The sequence below is a fragment of the Tubulanus polymorphus genome, chromosome 3, assembly GCF_964204645.1.
Source record: "Tubulanus polymorphus chromosome 3, tnTubPoly1.2, whole genome shotgun sequence".
In the NCBI taxonomy this organism is placed as follows: Eukaryota; Metazoa; Nemertea; class Palaeonemertea; order Tubulaniformes; family Tubulanidae; genus Tubulanus; species Tubulanus polymorphus.
Window position 1 is genome coordinate 2,561,820 of NC_134027.1, and position 18,212 is coordinate 2,580,031.

The 18,212-nt window shown below is 37.6% G+C and overlaps 2 protein-coding genes across 2 annotated transcripts in view; one reads left to right on the forward strand and one right to left on the reverse strand.

Moving 5' to 3' along the window:
• LOC141901032 (cleavage and polyadenylation specificity factor subunit 1-like) overlaps nt 1-18,212 on the reverse strand; it is a 45,766-nt gene that overhangs the window by 16,535 nt on the left and 11,019 nt on the right. The gene's annotated exons all lie outside the window — the stretch shown is intronic.
• On the forward strand, nt 8,529-9,697 carry LOC141901049 (FMRFamide receptor-like). Its single transcript, XM_074788124.1, has one exon. The coding sequence runs from the start codon at nt 8,529-8,531 to the stop codon at nt 9,669-9,671; it is 1,143 nt and encodes a 380-aa protein (XP_074644225.1). The 3' UTR covers nt 9,672-9,697.

Genomic DNA, 18,212 nt, shown 5'->3' on the forward strand with positions numbered 1-18,212 from the left:
TATTAGGCAATGAGATCAGATGTCAATGGTATCAGTAAACAAATATGGCTACTACTCAGTGTAATCAGTCAACTACAGTTTTCTTGACGTCGTAAAAACCATTACAATAATGTTTATATACATTGATATGTGTTATAAAGGGGTTCTGTGTGAGTCGATGTGCACTACGTCATCAATATTGGCGTTTCAAAATAACAATTACAATTGTGAATTTTTTCATTTACTTTGAAAATGCTACTATGCATTATTTAAGTGGTTCTGTGTGAGTCGATGTGCACTACGTCATCAATATTGGCCTTTCAAAATAACAATTACAATTATAAATTTTTGCATCAAATATATTTCATAATCCTTATCTTATTTTTGATAAATTCTATTCATTATTTTCTGAGAGGATCAATATATCAATATATACATCATCAATATATCAGGGTAAGACTGGTTGCCGGTCTTCTATTCAATTCAATTATTGATTTAATCCAAAATAACTTCATCGATCCTTAATCTATATCACATTATTCATTGTCCACAACATCAAGCGATATATCTGCTATTTTTCAAGGCGTTAATAAACTTTTAAGTTAGTTTTCTTGTATAAATTTTGCGAATGAAAAAGTATCATACTTTTTTTTTAAAGATTAAAGATTATTGAGACATAGTACATGCAGTTCATGGGAATGGCCATTCATAGCACATCGAATTCAATAATCTGCCTGAATCTAGTCATCATAAAATCAATGGATTTAAATTATCACGCTAATGGAACATTTAAAACGTGACTAGCATTACGACTGACTGAGTTCTAATGAATAGCTGTGAATGAAGCTGGTAACAGTGTAATTGTCTTACAAACACCCATCCCTTATACCGCAGTCTTATTAGCAGAAATAAAGACTTGTAACCGGTAGAAAACTATTCATCAGAAAATGATCTATTTCCTGACCACCTAGGCAGAATAATCAACTATCAAATGATCATTAAATGTTGTCTTAAGTTGCCTCAAATTGTCTTGTTGTTTCGTTAAAAATAGCTAAAACCATGTTTCTAACATCGCTGGTTTAGTTTACCATATAGAATTCTCTCTTTGAGAGAAAAACATTTTCATTTCATGATACATTCATAAAGCCGAACGTATAATTAAGCAGAAGAATTTTTAAGCTTTGATGAAAGAAAGTGAAATTTATAGCTTTGTACTAACGTCACACGGCACAGCCAGCTGATTGGATACTAGCATCCCCCTGTAGTCAGATAGCAGTACTAACTACAACCAACCAGCTCGCTCTAACTGTTCACAGAATGTGAAAGTTACTGGTCTGAATAACCAGCAAAACTCCTGCAAACAGTTTAATGAGACAGGATTTAAAAATGTAGAAGACAATTTGCGAAATTAGATGGAAATTGTGATATAACTAACTAAAGGTAAGATAAATTTGTCATTGTGTAATGATGGATTAAGTCGCTTATCGATAAAACCACGTCTAATAGTTGGAAGTCACGAGCTTAAGTTGTCAAATAAAAAAGAATCAGAGCCAAAATATTGCATTCACCAATTCATCGCGACGAGATCAATTTACGTAGTAAAATAATATTGATAAAATGGCTTATTACCGTTTAGGATATTGTTGAAAAGCCTTAAAAATCCGATGTATTTGTGCAGCGAAAAAGACTCGCAGTATGCGAAATATAAGTGTTTATTTTAGAGTATCTGTTTACAAACGAGGGAACGTATTTAAAATGCAATTATCTCGCTATTAGTGCGGATTGCGTGCAGTATTAATCACTCTCTAAATCAAACAATTCAATCTACATCAAAATCGTGAAGGAGATAAAACTAATGAAATTCATGCGTATTCCGACGGTAACAAACGACACAAAAGCAAAGATAAAATTGCTTTCAAAACGCGACAGTAATATCAATTCTATCTTTCGAAATGATGAAACATTTTTGCTTTTATCATCATGCCAGAATAGCTCGACATTTCATCGGACTCATCATCCACAGGATAATTACTGTGAAGATATCACTGGAAAAATACCACAAACGCGACTTCAATTGTGTCCTCGATTATCGCGTTATATTTGTTAAAAACCTAAAACAAATACGAAGATTAGATTCGGCATCTGACGAGTGACTCATTTTAAACTGGCAAATATTTTCAAAATGATAATACCGTTTGATTTTGATAAGGGAGGCAAATACGTTTATTTTGACGGAAAACATTTTCGGTTTTTTCCCGAACAACAACGCGTTTCTTGTTACATACAGCCAGAAGTCACCAGTTTCATGATAACACATCGAGCCTTACAATTATTACGAATTTATGCCGTTGCTTTCAACTTCAAACTACTGACTTTTATGACGTTGATATTTCAAGACTTTCATCGCAGGTACATAATTATTCGCGTTAATGAGTAAACCTTTGTAGAAATGAACACTCATTAAGCCACTCTCGAGAGAAACATAATATCAAGCCTTCAGTCAGACGTACAGTGGCATCATTTTTTACAAACCAGATAAAAAACACTTCTCTCCACATGAAAGGAAACGTTTATAAGAATATTTGGCTAAATTAGTGGATGTCACGACGAGGTGGTGGCTTTTTCATTCGGTCATACTCGCGTAATTATATAAATGGATCTGTGACAACTTTTTGGAAAGGATCCAATCTAAAGACCGTCGAGTCAGTCGGTTGATTAGTCGACTGCCTCCAGTCAGTGACTGAATATCACGACTATCGTTCCAACGATGAAAACACCAACTATGAGATGTTGTAGCCGCGCATCTTTGCAAATTGTCACAACTTTGACTGCGACGACGACGGAGCTGGTTTCTAGTGTCTGGTGTATGTGTTCAGTCACTACTGCGGCGAAGATGACACAAAACACAGCCAGAAAATATGTGACGAGGAAAAATATTCACAGTGGCTTCTCGAATGCCGTCAATTATACTGACTCGAAAATAACCAGCACAATTTGGCAGAAGTGCGCAATAAATGATCTGAAATCACAAATAATTGTTATTGCCATATTTCATCATCCTAAAAGTTTACACTACTAGAGATTGTGGAAACAAAACTCCTTTATTTCTGCAAACCGCTGTAGTTTGAAATCCTCTGTTCCCTCTCTGCAATAGACAATGGTAAACAAAGTATCGAAAAACGGTGACGCTCGATTGAGCTCGGAATTGATCGATTTCGAGACAGCGGGATAATTTATTGAAATCGATATCGTCCTATATGTCTGGTGTCTCTTATTGACATATATCTACCCATAAACTACGCAATAAGAACCACCACGCTCGGTCAAGTATGAAAGTGAGCAGTTTCTAGAAATGATAATAGATAGGACAGGAAGAAGAATTCTACCCGGTACGTGCTCTCCTGGTGCTCTAATTCTGAACTAATACTAGATATCAAAGTAAAGCTAGAAACTACTGTCAAGACGCGATAGTCATTATCTTCTCTGCTAGTGATTGCCTTTACTTAGGTATGATAGGAATTATCGGGTAGTCCATTGAGATGTTGTTTGAGGATGAAATGATAAATCACTTCAAAAACGAACTAATCGCAAAGTCGGCTAATTTCAGTTGTAACAGCACTAGAGAGAAACCTGTAAATAGTGTAGTATTTTGTATCATCAATCACCGTTACATAACAGATACAATCACAAACATCAGACAAAAACAATTTGAACAATGTTCAACATGAAGTTAACGCCTTAGAGATTGAACGGATGTACACGAGCAGTTTATGAAACCTTCTAATGTATCCTGTTCTACTGAGGATCAGAAATTGTCCACACCTACATTGAAATACAAGGAAAAATTAATCGAAATGATACCAGGACTCTAAGAGTGCCAGTGTAACAAGACTGCAGTTGACGGCATTCAGATCTCAATGGTCACTGGTAAGCTGCTACATATATCGACGAATTAATTTAATTTGATTTGATTTAATTGAAGACAGCCTGTGTCTAGCCCGAATTTTGATGATACATAATGCGCACATCCACTCATTAATCAAACTACACAAATGTTATTGTTATATTCAAAGGCCAATTTTGACGATGTAGCGCATATCGACTATACCCCTTAAGTGACGAATAGTAGTTATCAATATTTTTAATGGTCTTTTGGCGTCAAAGATCTAGACGAATTTTTTTCCTGAACAAGTAATCAACGAAGGCTCCTGAAGGCCAGTGTAACAATAAGTTAGAGGAATGAATGATAAGTGTACTGCATCCTTCCTGATTCAGAACTCATTTTGAATTTACTTATCAATCTACTTATCAATCTATCTAATCAGAATTTAACAAAAACTACTTCATGTGTGTGATGCGGCTGATAAAATTATAATCTAAGGTTATTCACATCTCAAAGGAATTAAACTTCTCCATCTCAGAGGGAAAAAGTTCCGCAAAATTAACCGCGCAACATTCTCAATAGAGATCACACAGCACTATAGAATGTGAAGATATTTCCCTTCGGATTTGGTATTAGAAGCATTCGAAACAAACAATGAACTCCAGTACAAAACATGCATTCAACTAATTAATCAAATGTACATTCATGTTTTTAAAACTTGAATATTTCCGAGTTCAGACGTTTTTTAAACCAATTCCAAAGTATCGTATACAGACATAAATTGGATTGGACTTTTTGACAGGGACCAAATTTGGTACGACTTACGATGTCAGATGCCAAATTTGACTCGTATCTGATCCTGGCCAGTTTGACCCGGGGCAAATCTTTGTCGCGACAAATGTCACTGTTTTTTCAAAAATTCAATTCGTTTGGAAACTTTGTACAAAGTACATTATACAAAGAAATGTATTTCGAAAAAAACCTAACATCTACAAAATATGTAACGATGAGTTTTGAATTGTGAGTTTCACGTCGATGTAGCTGAAACATATGAGTGATTATCATGAAATGACCAGGTACGGGTTTAAGCTGCTACGATGAGCCGTATATTTGATTTGGCGCCGACATTGATCGATGTAATATAAAACTAGGTGTTAGTGAGACTGGAGACATTGATGAAGATGAAGACAACATCCGTTTGAATTAATAGAGGATTTCGGCAAACAGATTATTGTTTGATGATTTTAGTTTGCGCCGAGCGCGCTCGTGTCTCTGGTCTGTATAGCATAAAAAACAACGATAAGAACTGGTAAAAAATATAAGTTGCACGCAGGAACTCCTGACACTAAGCTGCTGCTCACGAATGCAGATTTTTCACGATAGGAAATTGTCTTAACAACCAGCAAGCCGGTGATGTAAATGTTTAAACGAAAAGTCAGGATATTAGGCGCACTCAAATTTCTGAGAAAACACTGGTTTTCGTGATCTGAATTAAATGTGAGCCATCAGGAAAATCATACACTTTAACACAAAATCCATACAGATATTATGAAGAGTCCATCTAAACGTTTAACCGCTGCTTCATCGCAAAACTCACTACGTTAAAGAATTGAGAATGATACATCGTACCACGAAGCATGTGAAAATTGATACGAAGCGAAAAGTGGTCGCCGTTTCTCTCCAAGAAATCACCTCAACTATAATAAAAGTTATGCACCAAAATGCTATTCACATCTAGACCGTTGTCACAGATGTCGATACTTTTTGCGTGATTTATATGCGAGAATGAGTACATTTCTATTGATATTCGCTAAGAAATACTCAATACACCATCATCAAACTGGCGTTATCATCTAAATAATAAAACAGAGACCACTTGTACTGTGCACTCATAGACACTAATCAAATACTGGTATAAATGTCCTCAGTGATACGTCCACTGGCTACTGTCGTAACTAATGCAATAAACTTAAAATATCAACTTGTATGTGGTTAGTTCGGAACGACCGCACGACTCGTTGAGACTCGTAATGGTGAAATGACATGTTGGGAGGATTAGTAAAAATCTCTCCGAACAAACTTGTGTTTATAATTCCAGGGATTATTTGACAAGTTGTGACCATCTTTTAACGTCATACGCGGTCACTCAACAACCATGAATCTATTGACAGATCACTTTATATTCTGTAGAAAACATATTGAATAAGCAGTCAACAAACCACTCGTGGTAGCCGTCTACGGAAATGGTTTACTATGACTTCGCCGCGGCAAGTACTGAAAACGGGCATAAGACGAGGTGCGAGCGATGACTTTCACACGACGACGCAGTCGAGTTATCCGCAATATACTTGACTAAAACACATGACAAGTCGACTAGGGTACGTTATTAATGAAATACCTCATATTTATTCCATACAAACCTCGCCCTCGCAGTTCTCACTGATGTGTTCTTCACACTGAAGTAATTTATACATTGGAATTTTATGCACATCTGATTCCATGTATTCATATTTTGCGACATCAGTTCATATTTTGGGACTGGAATTAGATTCATACATACATACACACATCGTCGTGAGTGATGCTAATAATTATGATTTGTATTGTAAGATCCAAATACATCATCAATCAAACAATATACATCGTGTACATACATCACTGAGACACACGAGGAATATGAGAAACCAATAGAATAAACCATGGACAGTTAACTTGATTGGGACGGTGCCGATGGAAAGAAGATCTAATCGTGTTGGTTGGCAGAACACGTCTAACTGACTACCTACACGTTCATTATACAACATATGTGGGAAAGGAACCACTGATCAGTCATCCAATAACCATTAGCCTTGCAACTCCTGCTACTCCCAGCAATCGGCTGGATTTCTCATAGCTTACACGATTCCATTTGAAAATCTTTCGGTTACGATCGCGCGAGCCATCACCGATTCATCACCGATTCGTCTCCGCGCGATTGCGGCTTATATTACAATTTTATTTCGGATGAAATGAGTAAAGCCAATAGCACTTCATCTTCAGGTAATGTCGTTAGGTACATGAACACGCACACACCATTAATTCTATAACGGAACTTTTATTATCGAATTACTCGCAACTACTTCCTAGATATGGGATGACCCGTGAAATAAGGCTAGTGGACGGGCGAGGTGCGGGCGACGTAAGTTCATTAAAGCACCGCACTGGCTACCAGTCAACCCATTATCTTGGATTAGAATAGACAGTGTAATTTAAGCGTGAGGAAGCAGGGAATCGAGGAATCTAATGATGCAGTACTGTGTTTATACGTTGACCGTTCACTTCTCTCACATTATGAAACGCCATCTTTTCATTAAGTCGCAGTAATACGTGGTCGGAATTCTACCGACGATCAAACGGTCATTTCTAAAGATTATACTCTTCTCGACCCCATCAGTGAAAACCAATGGTCATAACAGTGTAACGAGGGTCTGGGGAGACAGTGCGCGCAACACAATTCATTCAAATGCGAGAGAATCAAATTCATCTCGCGATCAGAAATTCAGTTCCCCTGATGAACGTACAACAGAATCATCAATTAAAGCCATCTTGATTGTGATGTCGCTAATTTCTGGATCTGGTGTTGAGTCTATAAACAAATCATTTCATTAACAGTTGTATGAATTGATTCATATATTTATATTCATGTTCTGAAGTTCAAGCAATTTAAAAGTCTAGACGCAAATTACATCATGATATGGAGGATTCTCTAAGGTTTCATATATAAATGAATCAAATGAAACCAAATGGAAGCTGTGTTGTCAATTCATTAGTTTGTCCTGATATTAGGATACAATCATTTCACTGGTTACATTAATGCATGATGGAATAACATTGAAGATAGAACTGGTTGACATGATGAATATCACAGATTAAACTGATCAAATTACATTGATTGATTTCTTCACACCGTTTCCCTTCATCAGTGCAGATAGTTATCATCATGAATAATATTCATACACATATCTGTTTTAGTAAAAAATTGTAGTTTTGGTTTGAGCAAATATAAAAGCTGATTCAATATACTTAAACAGTTCATTAAGTTCACTGTAGTACAAACATATTTATATCATATTCAAGCACAGCGTTTATAAGTTTCAAGGTGTCACCAATTGAAGTTAGAAAAGACAACTCATTATATACTTCAACTTAAGCATTTTTTGTTGGAATTCATCATCAGCAACTTTTATTGGGAACGAATAATCCAAACACATAATCATAGTTTATTGACAACGGTAGCATTGCCTTTAGCTTAAAGGAAAACACAGGAAAACTCTAGACCACGGCAGGTGCTCATGACAGGTTTTCACCATGATATAATGTTTAATTTTAGCGAGCGCTCGGAAGTCTTCAATGATGCATAATGCATCCATTTCAAAAAGCCGCTATATTGAATATTCAGTAGAATCTGTAAATTGTGCGCTTGTCTATTTCAGATAACCGTGAAAAGGTCAATCGTTGATTTAGAGAAGTTGGATAGAGCGAACTGAAGCGAGATGGAGGTTCCGAGAAATCTCGAAACAACCGACGATGTCAACTATCGGCGCAACACGACTTCATTCTCTATAACTATATCGGCATAATACACAGGACGAACACGATGTGACCGTAAAATACCAAACAGATAAACATGGCGTATTCAAATTACGATTATTCGAATTCAACTGTGGAATTAAATGTTAATGTCAGTAACCACACAGAAGCATCTGTCGGCGACGCAGGATTTCATTTACCAAAGTGGTTCCCGTTGTGTAGTTTTCTCATAGATGTTGTCATCGTCGGAGTGCTTATACTCATAGGATTCATCGGTAATACGCTTTCATTTATAGTTCTTCATAAAGACAAGAACTGGTCAACGACGCATTTTCTACTACAATGTTTGTCAATCGCCGATACTCTGTTTCTCGTCGGGTGTTTGTTGCTGCAAACATTTCATTCCATTTACCCGTACACGAAAACGTTCGAAATCTACAACAACAACATATTTCCGCGTATGTTCAAATATCTGTGGCCGTGCGGATTAACGGTGCAAACGGCTCGTAACTGGATTACCGTAACGGTCACCGTCGATCGGTACATCGCCGTACGGTTTCCATTACGAGCGAACAGAGTGTGCACCGTCAAAAACATGCGCATCGTCATTTTCTTCGTGCTTTGTTTCGCGATATTATTCAACGTGCCGAGATATTTCGAAACGACGTCGGTCGAGTTTCTCGACGCGGAGACTAATATCACGACCGTACAAATCAGACAAACATCGCTTCACGTTAACGATGTATATAGCACCGTTTATGGAATAGTATTATATTTTATATTCATCGCTATCGGGCCGTTGTTGATGCTCAGCGTATTAAACATCAATTTGATGATAATCGTACGCAAGTCGAATTTGGAACGAGCGCGCATGGCGCAATGTCGTAACCAACAACAGAAAACGGACGTAAATCGAATGCTTCTGTCTGTAATAAGTGTATTCATAATCTGTGAAACCCCTGCCGTTGTCTACCAAATATTACTTATGTCTAAAGAACCGATAGCCAGCGCTATAATGCCCTTCACGAACATGCTAGTTACACTTAATTCATCCGTGAATTTCTTTATATACTGCCTCGCCGGGCAGAAGTTCCGCAAAATATTGCGTAACATCTGCTGCGGGCATCGTCGCCGTCGGCGATGGGAGAAACTTAGTAGAAACGGCGAACTGGAAAAAAACCCGTCAACCACGATCAGTCTGATGTCGACAACAAGATCGCACAGCGCAAAGGTATGGTAATACAGAGCTACCGTGCGAAACGTTGTGAAACATTAACCACACGGGTATGACACCCCGCTGATCGGTTATTAAATCTTGTTGTCATTTTAATGGTATGAGTTCGATGGTAAATGACGGTGTGCGAGATATGAACTGTATGTAATGGTCAAACTCCGTCGTTATTGGATAAGTCGTCCCGACACTTAAGTTGTCACTACGATAGTACTTATTTGTATTTCCAATTCAATTTATGAAGCTTATGTCGACTCATAATTACGATGCCAGCTACGACGACTAACGCCCAATGAACACGAAACAGTGAAACATGGAAACAGGAGACAGAAACATGTGTCTGAATGTTTCCCTATGTTGCGTGCATTGGGCTTTAATGCGAGTTTGACTCGGACCTAACGTTGTGAACATGTCTTTGGACCTATCAGTATCCTCTTCCTATCTGTCATTTCTTTCAAACAAATCTTCGGATATCTATCATAAAACTACAACAACTAATGATTTGAAATGGTACTGTATTTTTCTTCAGTTTTGACTATTTTATCGAGCACACCAGTATGAGTAGTATGTACCTTTCAACCAAGCTCCATTCGATTTAATTTGTGCGTATCGAATTCGAAAGCGCATTAGAAGAATAGATCAGAATTAGCTTGGTTGTCGGGTAATTTATGTGTTGTTTTGCACATAAGTGGTTTGATCTTATCTCTTTTACGTCGGCTGATCGTGAGAATGAAACTAATATTCAAATTATTCTGTGTAATATTGTTGATGATATTTTTTGTATAAAAAAAGGTGTTTCTACGTACAATAAACCAGGCTTCTCTAAGGCCTACGGTAAACCATACATATAAGAGTAACATCCAGTTTTATCAAGTGCAAAAATTTGAGAGGTTTTGTTCGCAGAGAAGATAGATATATTCAATAATACGAATTTAAATGATTTCATCTCGGTTACCAGAAAAAATCTCAAACGACACGTATTAAGGCAGGCATAGGTCGAGCACAAAGGATCGGTTGCAACTGGTCACAAATGGGCGTAAACAGTGTGTGAGTACGGTGTATGTCTTGCAAATGAAAGGAATGGTCATCACGTGTTTCAATTCACGTGCGTCTCATTACGGTTAGCCTCACTGTCACCTCGCAGGTCTTTCCAATGAAATCATGGCTGGTGGTTTCAGGGAACCAGTTTCTGGCAGCCGCAACGCTGACCTATGCCTGCCTAGACGCGGTCTTTTTTTGTAGAAAACTTGAAGAACAACTATGTAGTTCGTTCGGTCCACCAGGGTTTACAGAGGGATTCAAAACCTGTGAATAGATTCCGATAGACAGGCCTCTAGCGTAATGTGACAAATTCAATAACTCACGGCAAATGAGTTTTAAATTTTAGGCTATCAGCGTCTCTTAAATGGAAATGTGCTTTTAGGTTTCTTTTCATCTGGAGTCAAAAGCGATTCTCGATGGTTTCCCAATATTCACCGTATAAGTTCTTTATGGCAATCGTATCCGATAATTGAATTTCCCTTCCGGCAAAAAGCCAGATTTCAGATGATTGAAACAGGTAGATCTCTAAATAAATTCTACAATATACAGTATTTTAACGTCGTTACGAATGACGTTACCCTCCTAAACTATCAAAACGCCGCGAAACTAATTCGTGAGAATTTCTCCTGCTGCGAGCATCTGCCCGGGATATGATTGAGACTCCTCAGGTATGTCTCGTTCGAACCTGTCAATATAAACCAACAAACGTCAACTGACAAAGAAACTGCTATTCAATTTTGCCGTTCGATGTATTTATGGAATGCGCCACCTCGAGATTTTTTTCTATTAAATCTGAATCTAACGATGACTGTAAAAGTTACGTACTTTAACAAAATAATGTTAAATCGATCTCTCTGTTAAAAGTTTTGTTAACTATAAACGGAATAAAGTATGTTGAAAGTTGTTGTAAGATTCTGATTGTTGTTTCATTCAGAGATTGATTGGCATTTGACCCAGAACGTAACACCCGAGAAAAACTGTTTTTAATAAGCTAATCGTTAAGATTCGCTCGGCGAGGAAACAGTTGTCAGATTCGGTGGCAAATTCTTCGCATATCGACGTCACTGATTATTACATCAAAAATACATCAAAGATGTCTTTGAGCTATTGATGTACATCAGAATTTAGACACGTTTCAAGGCAGACTTTGAAGTGGCGAAGTCAAGGAATCAACTCGACGTATTAACGCGTTGTGGAAGGCTAAATTTTTACGTACAAATCAAAGGCAGTTATAAAACGTCTGTATCTTCAGAGATCGGCTTAAAAACATCAAAAACAATATTTAATTCGGTCTATACTAATGATTTAAGAGGAATTAAAGAGATTAAAACTAGCGATTCAAGTTCACGTTCAAAGCTTTTATAATATCAAACAAAATCAGCGTAACCGGCTTAAACTAATGATTCATACAAGAATTCCTCACAACTCCACATTTACATAACATATTCATACGGTTGGTTTTCTATCTACCGGGTTAAAATATTCCTCACTACATTCACTGGCTTTATAGGGTTTCACATCAATAATTCATATTTCTTTGAAATCACAATAAAGAGAAATAAGGAGAGTGATGAGTGAGGCTGTAGTGTGGTCAATGAGTTTGAATTATGGAACGAAGCCAAGCGTGATCCAGACATTTTTTGAACATCATCAATCGAGCAGTTGCGATTCAGAACCGCGTCGCTTCAAAGAACCGCTTACGATTCTCTGATTCTCTGTACGAAAAAAAAATCCGATCCAGTGAAAGCGCTGTTTATTCAGACACTGCTACATCAATATACCATGACAATCGTACAATAAAGATTGTCCGATTTCTAATCTCGCTAATAAGATGGAAACGATCTGGGAAATTGAGAAAGTTCTAGTCGGACGTTATCTTATAAGGGTGTTCGCTCGACCATTCTGTCAATACTTATCTTTATAATGGTTTCATATGAAATACACAGGAAACTGCGCAGGATATGACGCACAACAGAAGGAAATTAACATAACCAACGTGTCGTTCAATCGACTGCAACATCGAACAAATAGTCGATAATTCGATACATTTTTCCGACGCGCGTTCAATTATCAAGTGGTTGATTTTCATGCTTCCGCAAACCAGCCACAATCCGACTGTCGCTGAAATGCAATTATATCTGCGCGATACGAAACTCTGCGACAATCCGGTGGCGTAAATTCGGCCTCGGAGGCCGATATTTCACCGACTAAATCATTTCCACGATTCTTCAGTGACTACTAATGATTCTCAGTTAGTTTCGGTCAATAATTGCGCAGCGCGATCCGTCGTTCAAATTTCACCGTATGCCCGACACACCACAGCGCCGGTATACCGGTTTAAAGATATCACGGTTCTTACGGGTTTCAGTAATTTCATTTTACATAACTTTTTCATACCTGGATTATGAATTTTCCATGCCCCTAAGCCACCGTAGAATAGGCAATGTAAGCCTGTTCAAAATAAATAAGTTTTAATTATCAATATTACCAAAAATTCATAAAGAACTTTTTTTTATATCAATGAAAAAGTGTTTTCACATAAAGTTTGTAATCAATAATGTGTACATTTAGGCCTATAGCCTAAAATTCAAAAAAGGAAAATTTCATTTCTAGGCCATTTTCTGATTTTCCATACCTTTCCATAGCTACAGAGAAAAAAAAACAAAACTTTCATAGTTTTTCAAGGGCCTGGAAAGAGATTCAAATTTTCTAAAAATTTGGAAAACTTTCCGAAACCTGTAGAATCCTGGCTAGCAATTAAGGACGAAACTTTGAGCGCAGGCGTTATCACGCTGAAGCACTATAATTACGAGTTAATTTAAGTTAGGGGTTTGAATGATCTATAAGAGTGAAAGCTTTCATGTAGCCTAATAAAAGAAAAAAAAAACATTTCCTTCTTAAAGAAGAAATAATGTCACAGGATATTAACACACGCAACATACAGCGAACAATTCACAATTGATCATAGGAAAATATTAGGGAACGTTTATCCTGCACAAGCATTGACTTCGAAATCATACTTCCTTCCGGTGTTAATGGTATAGACACAATATCATACGTTTATTCCCGAAAGATCGCGTGAAAATGTGTCGGTAACACAAGAAAGCTTTTATAACGTCACAAATAATAAATATAATGACACACGCAGTCAGTGAAACTGGACACAATTACATCATATCGGACTGAGAGTCATGAAAAATGTGAAAAGAGTTTCATCGAAAGACCTAGCACCTGATACAATCACGATAATGAGTGTAGAACGATTTCTTTTGAAGGGTCTGTATCGATCAACCAATGTGTGCCTTCGATGAGGACCACGCAATCATACTGTCACAATCAAAGACTCCACTTATGGCCACCAGGTGCCACTGGTCATTTGATGGTCATCTGCACTTCAATTTCTTCTACACTACGAATCAAGTCAATCGATTATCCATGGAAACTAGATGAAACACAAAAACTTAGATAATTGAATGTTATATCCTCTAGGCGACTTGTAAGGCATTTGGAATCGGGAGCCTAAAAATTCAGTTGAAGATAATTGAATATGAATTATTCTTAAAAAATGTATGACCAAATTTTTTCTTTGTTGAGGTAGTCAAAATTGGAACCTGGATTCATCGTCCTTGGCACTAAGTACCGACACGAGATCCAGCATCCAACTGAAAATCTCATCTACTCGCGAATTCTTAGTTCTTACTTCGACCAAACAAAACAATTTCACCGACAATACTGCCATCAGATATATCCACCACACAAACACTATGAGTTCTTCCGGGAATTTTGACCTGTGTTGATTTCTCTACAACTTTGAAGCTGTGTTTATCGAATTGCGATGTCGCTGATGTGCCGCGTACATGACTTCTTCCATTCATACTTACCTCAAAGGTAAGACAAAATGAGATTAGCGATTCTACTACAACGCGAAATCGACGTCTGCATACGAATTGTGACAACACTGTTAGCAATCAATCTGCATCAATTACCGGCTAAATCTAAAAATCGCTAAAGTCATGACCTTAATCAAAAAGTCGTTAAAATCTCGTAATCTAATAACGCTCAAAGTTGCAGTTTACTCTCGAGGTATTTCATGACTTAATGGTGAATTAATAATTGCTAGTTTGCTACGAGGAATACGAACTACGTGAAGGAATGAGCGAAGGTGAATTCAATGTTGTTCTCGAGCAACAACACGTGAAAGTTGATGACGAAACTCGAGCATCGCAAAGTCTCAGGAGAACAATCTCGAGTAAAATTAAACTCATAAACCCCGAGCGAATAATCGTATCATCAAGATTTATGCTTATGATCAATTTTATGATAATGCAAGTGTCCTTTGCTGCTTCCTCAGTTCCTGATCATCTTATTAAGTAGACAACTTGAAAATAGAAATTCCGACAACAGCCCGACATTGTTCATTAAACAGTCGGCTTCCGGGAGAAGTCGTAAATTGATCTACAGCTGATTGTAAATATGAAAGCATGGGATGATCTGAGATTTCCAACAGCAGCACATAGCTGCATCCTAAAACTTTGTGCTACAATCCATCAGAGCGTCCAAGGTTAAAGCCAATCACGCCTGCGTAGTTAGACCCGACCAGGAATAATGTTAATCACTGCGGTATCAGAAACAATTTGACGGAGGTTAAAAAATAAGTGTCTCGCATATACGCGGAAATTGAATGAGGGTGTCTGAAAGAACCAGTGTTAAGCCAGGCACTTAAATCTCAATCAGTGACATGGAAACCGACAAACTCGATATAGCCCACACATCATTCAATTTCTCAAAATTGCCTACGACGGAATCATATTTGCCGAATGCCTGGAAATCGTAGCTTTGTGATCTAATATTCATACATTTTTGGTCATCTGTAGTCAATAGATGTATCACACGTATGCAGTGCGTGATGACAAAAAAATTTGTCACAGACATTCCTCTGGCGGTACCGGACATTAATCATAGCAAATGAGCGAGCTTTACGTTGTCATCGGTGTATCGAAATGCAGGTCTATTTAATGCCTCGGTGATTTTCACTGATCACTGAAAAACGCATGCAATTTCTACTAACGAGTGTAACTCCAAACTGGGATCTCTATGATCTCAAACTGGGGAGCCAATTTTATTTGACTAACTTTCTCCCTGACTATTCCCTGGCATGCGCGTTGTTTTCTCTGACTTCATCTATTAAGGATCCAATCAATTAACACAGTCAAATACATAAAACATAGACACTGTTTGATTTCATGCACATCTAGCAATTTCATCAAATTTCCCTGATTCGAAAGCTTTATAACAAAATTCCCCGTATATTCACTGAAGAGATGTCCCTGATTTCCAGGTAAGTGCCCCCCCCCCCCCGTGTCAAGTGAGGAGAGTAACTTCCAGAAACAATTAGTATTCATGCAGAATTATTTGACCAGTGCTTAATTTGGCACAGACCTGGTCGGACGTATGAGGTCTGGCCAAATTTAGCCCGCGTCAAACAGGGAAAGACCCATTTGAAACCGGTGTTAAGTGGCCCGTGTGAAAAGCCTTTGTGTGTTCATGTTTTATAGAATCTCCAGACTACAAATGAAATTTTATGATGATGAACAAACTTGATTAAATTCATTCGTTCATTCGACAAACCTTTAGTACATAAACAGTAAAACACATGTACACTATGAAAACATCTCAAAAGATGCTTTCCGTCAACTCGACATGACTCGATCATCTGAAAAAGGGCACATTCTCATTGACAGCCTGAAAGTGGTCATGAATAATACTACCGACCGCACAGTGAATTCATTCTCTACATATTGCTACATATGAAAATTATTAGTCGCACAAGTATCTTGACAAGTGAAATGTTGACGGCAGCCGCTCCGACCAGAGACCATTGTCCACTTCCTTATATACTACGCAAAATGTCATGAAAATGACGAGTAATAGGCAGGAAATTGACCAGATAAACCGACGCATGAAAAACATGACCACAAAGGTGAGAGGGGATGAATATAGCGCTATCAAACACATCATGTGAATGACAAGGGTAAGAGTTGTTTGGAAGCCAAACAGGAAATGGCAAGGTGAGGCGCTATATGAAACAGAGAGAGAAAGTTGATCTCGTAATAACACTCCAAAGAAGAACATCTTTTAAGATGTTTTCTCCAAAAATATGTTTGTCAAGTCCCCTGTTGAATCCATGGAAGGCTTTGCACGGTTTAGTCTGTCTAGTGTGAAAACACTGTTTTATCTCAAACTACTCATTGTAATGTTCATTATTGTATACGAACACCACTGGAAAGTGGCGTATTTTTAAACATGCCAGAAACCTTTAAGAGAGTCTAACAAATCTAACCAATTTCTTCAACGGGGAAAACAAGATTTTCTGACTGATTTTCACGGCAAAGCCGTAATTTTCTACGCATATCAGCGGAAAACGCATATCAATTTCGAAAGGCTTCACGTCCTTGGATCTTGAAATTTGAGATATTCTAATTCATTTTGTATTTAGGTAAATTGTATAAGAAATCCGACAAGTTCATGGCAAGAAAAGGAACACCTTGCCGCGAACACTCCCTTAACACTGCTGAAAATAACATCACCGGATGAAACATTACAAGCATACGCAGCTAACCAAATTAAGGATACCCACAGGAAAAAGCATTTTAGCGGGTCGCGCGGCCGACCTGATCACGAATGATGAATCCACGCAAGCTATCAATTGAAGCTCAATCAAGTCTGCGATACCGAAGAATAGGGCTAATACCGATTGAACAATCAAAATGTCTTGCGAGCAAATATTGAAAAAAAATTGCAGAAATAATGAATGGGGAACTTACGTTAGATATCGAGTTGCTTTAGTAATATAAGCTGTTAATTGTAGGAATATTGGTTTTTATGTGCTCAACCTCAATAGATTTTTAAAGATGAAAATATTTCATCAAGCACAACATTAAATATTCTAAGGAACAGCTTTTGTGTCATAAAGCAAATACAAACATTTGATGAATAGTATAACATTTCTATATACGTCAGTAATATGAGAAATGTATTTTTCCTTCGGCTTTTATCGCAGTAATTGCAAATCAACTTTCCTGTTGATTTTCTTGTGTCCAGAGACAAGTTTCCGAACAAACCATCGCCATATCTCATAGCCACGGTTTGTTCAAACAGATCCGGTGTTCTTCGGGCAAAATAAATACTTTAGCCAAAGAAATCATTATCTGTGTAAAGAGGTTACGCTGTACGTTTGTTAGGTTCAATAATCATCTTAGAAATACGAACCCTTCAGCATTAAATGACCTTATACGGCATTGACCTCATCAATCGAAGCAAACAAATTCACGATTTCAAACGAAAGACATCGGAAACGTTTTATTAATGAATTGGTCAGCGTCGTAGTCGAAAATGACGATGTACTGGAAAGTTCTGTCCTGTAAGTCTCTGCGGTAATCGCATTACCCTAACAAAGACGACGCGCTTTTTCTACCTTTAGCCGCTATCTGACAAACTATTGTGATGGTA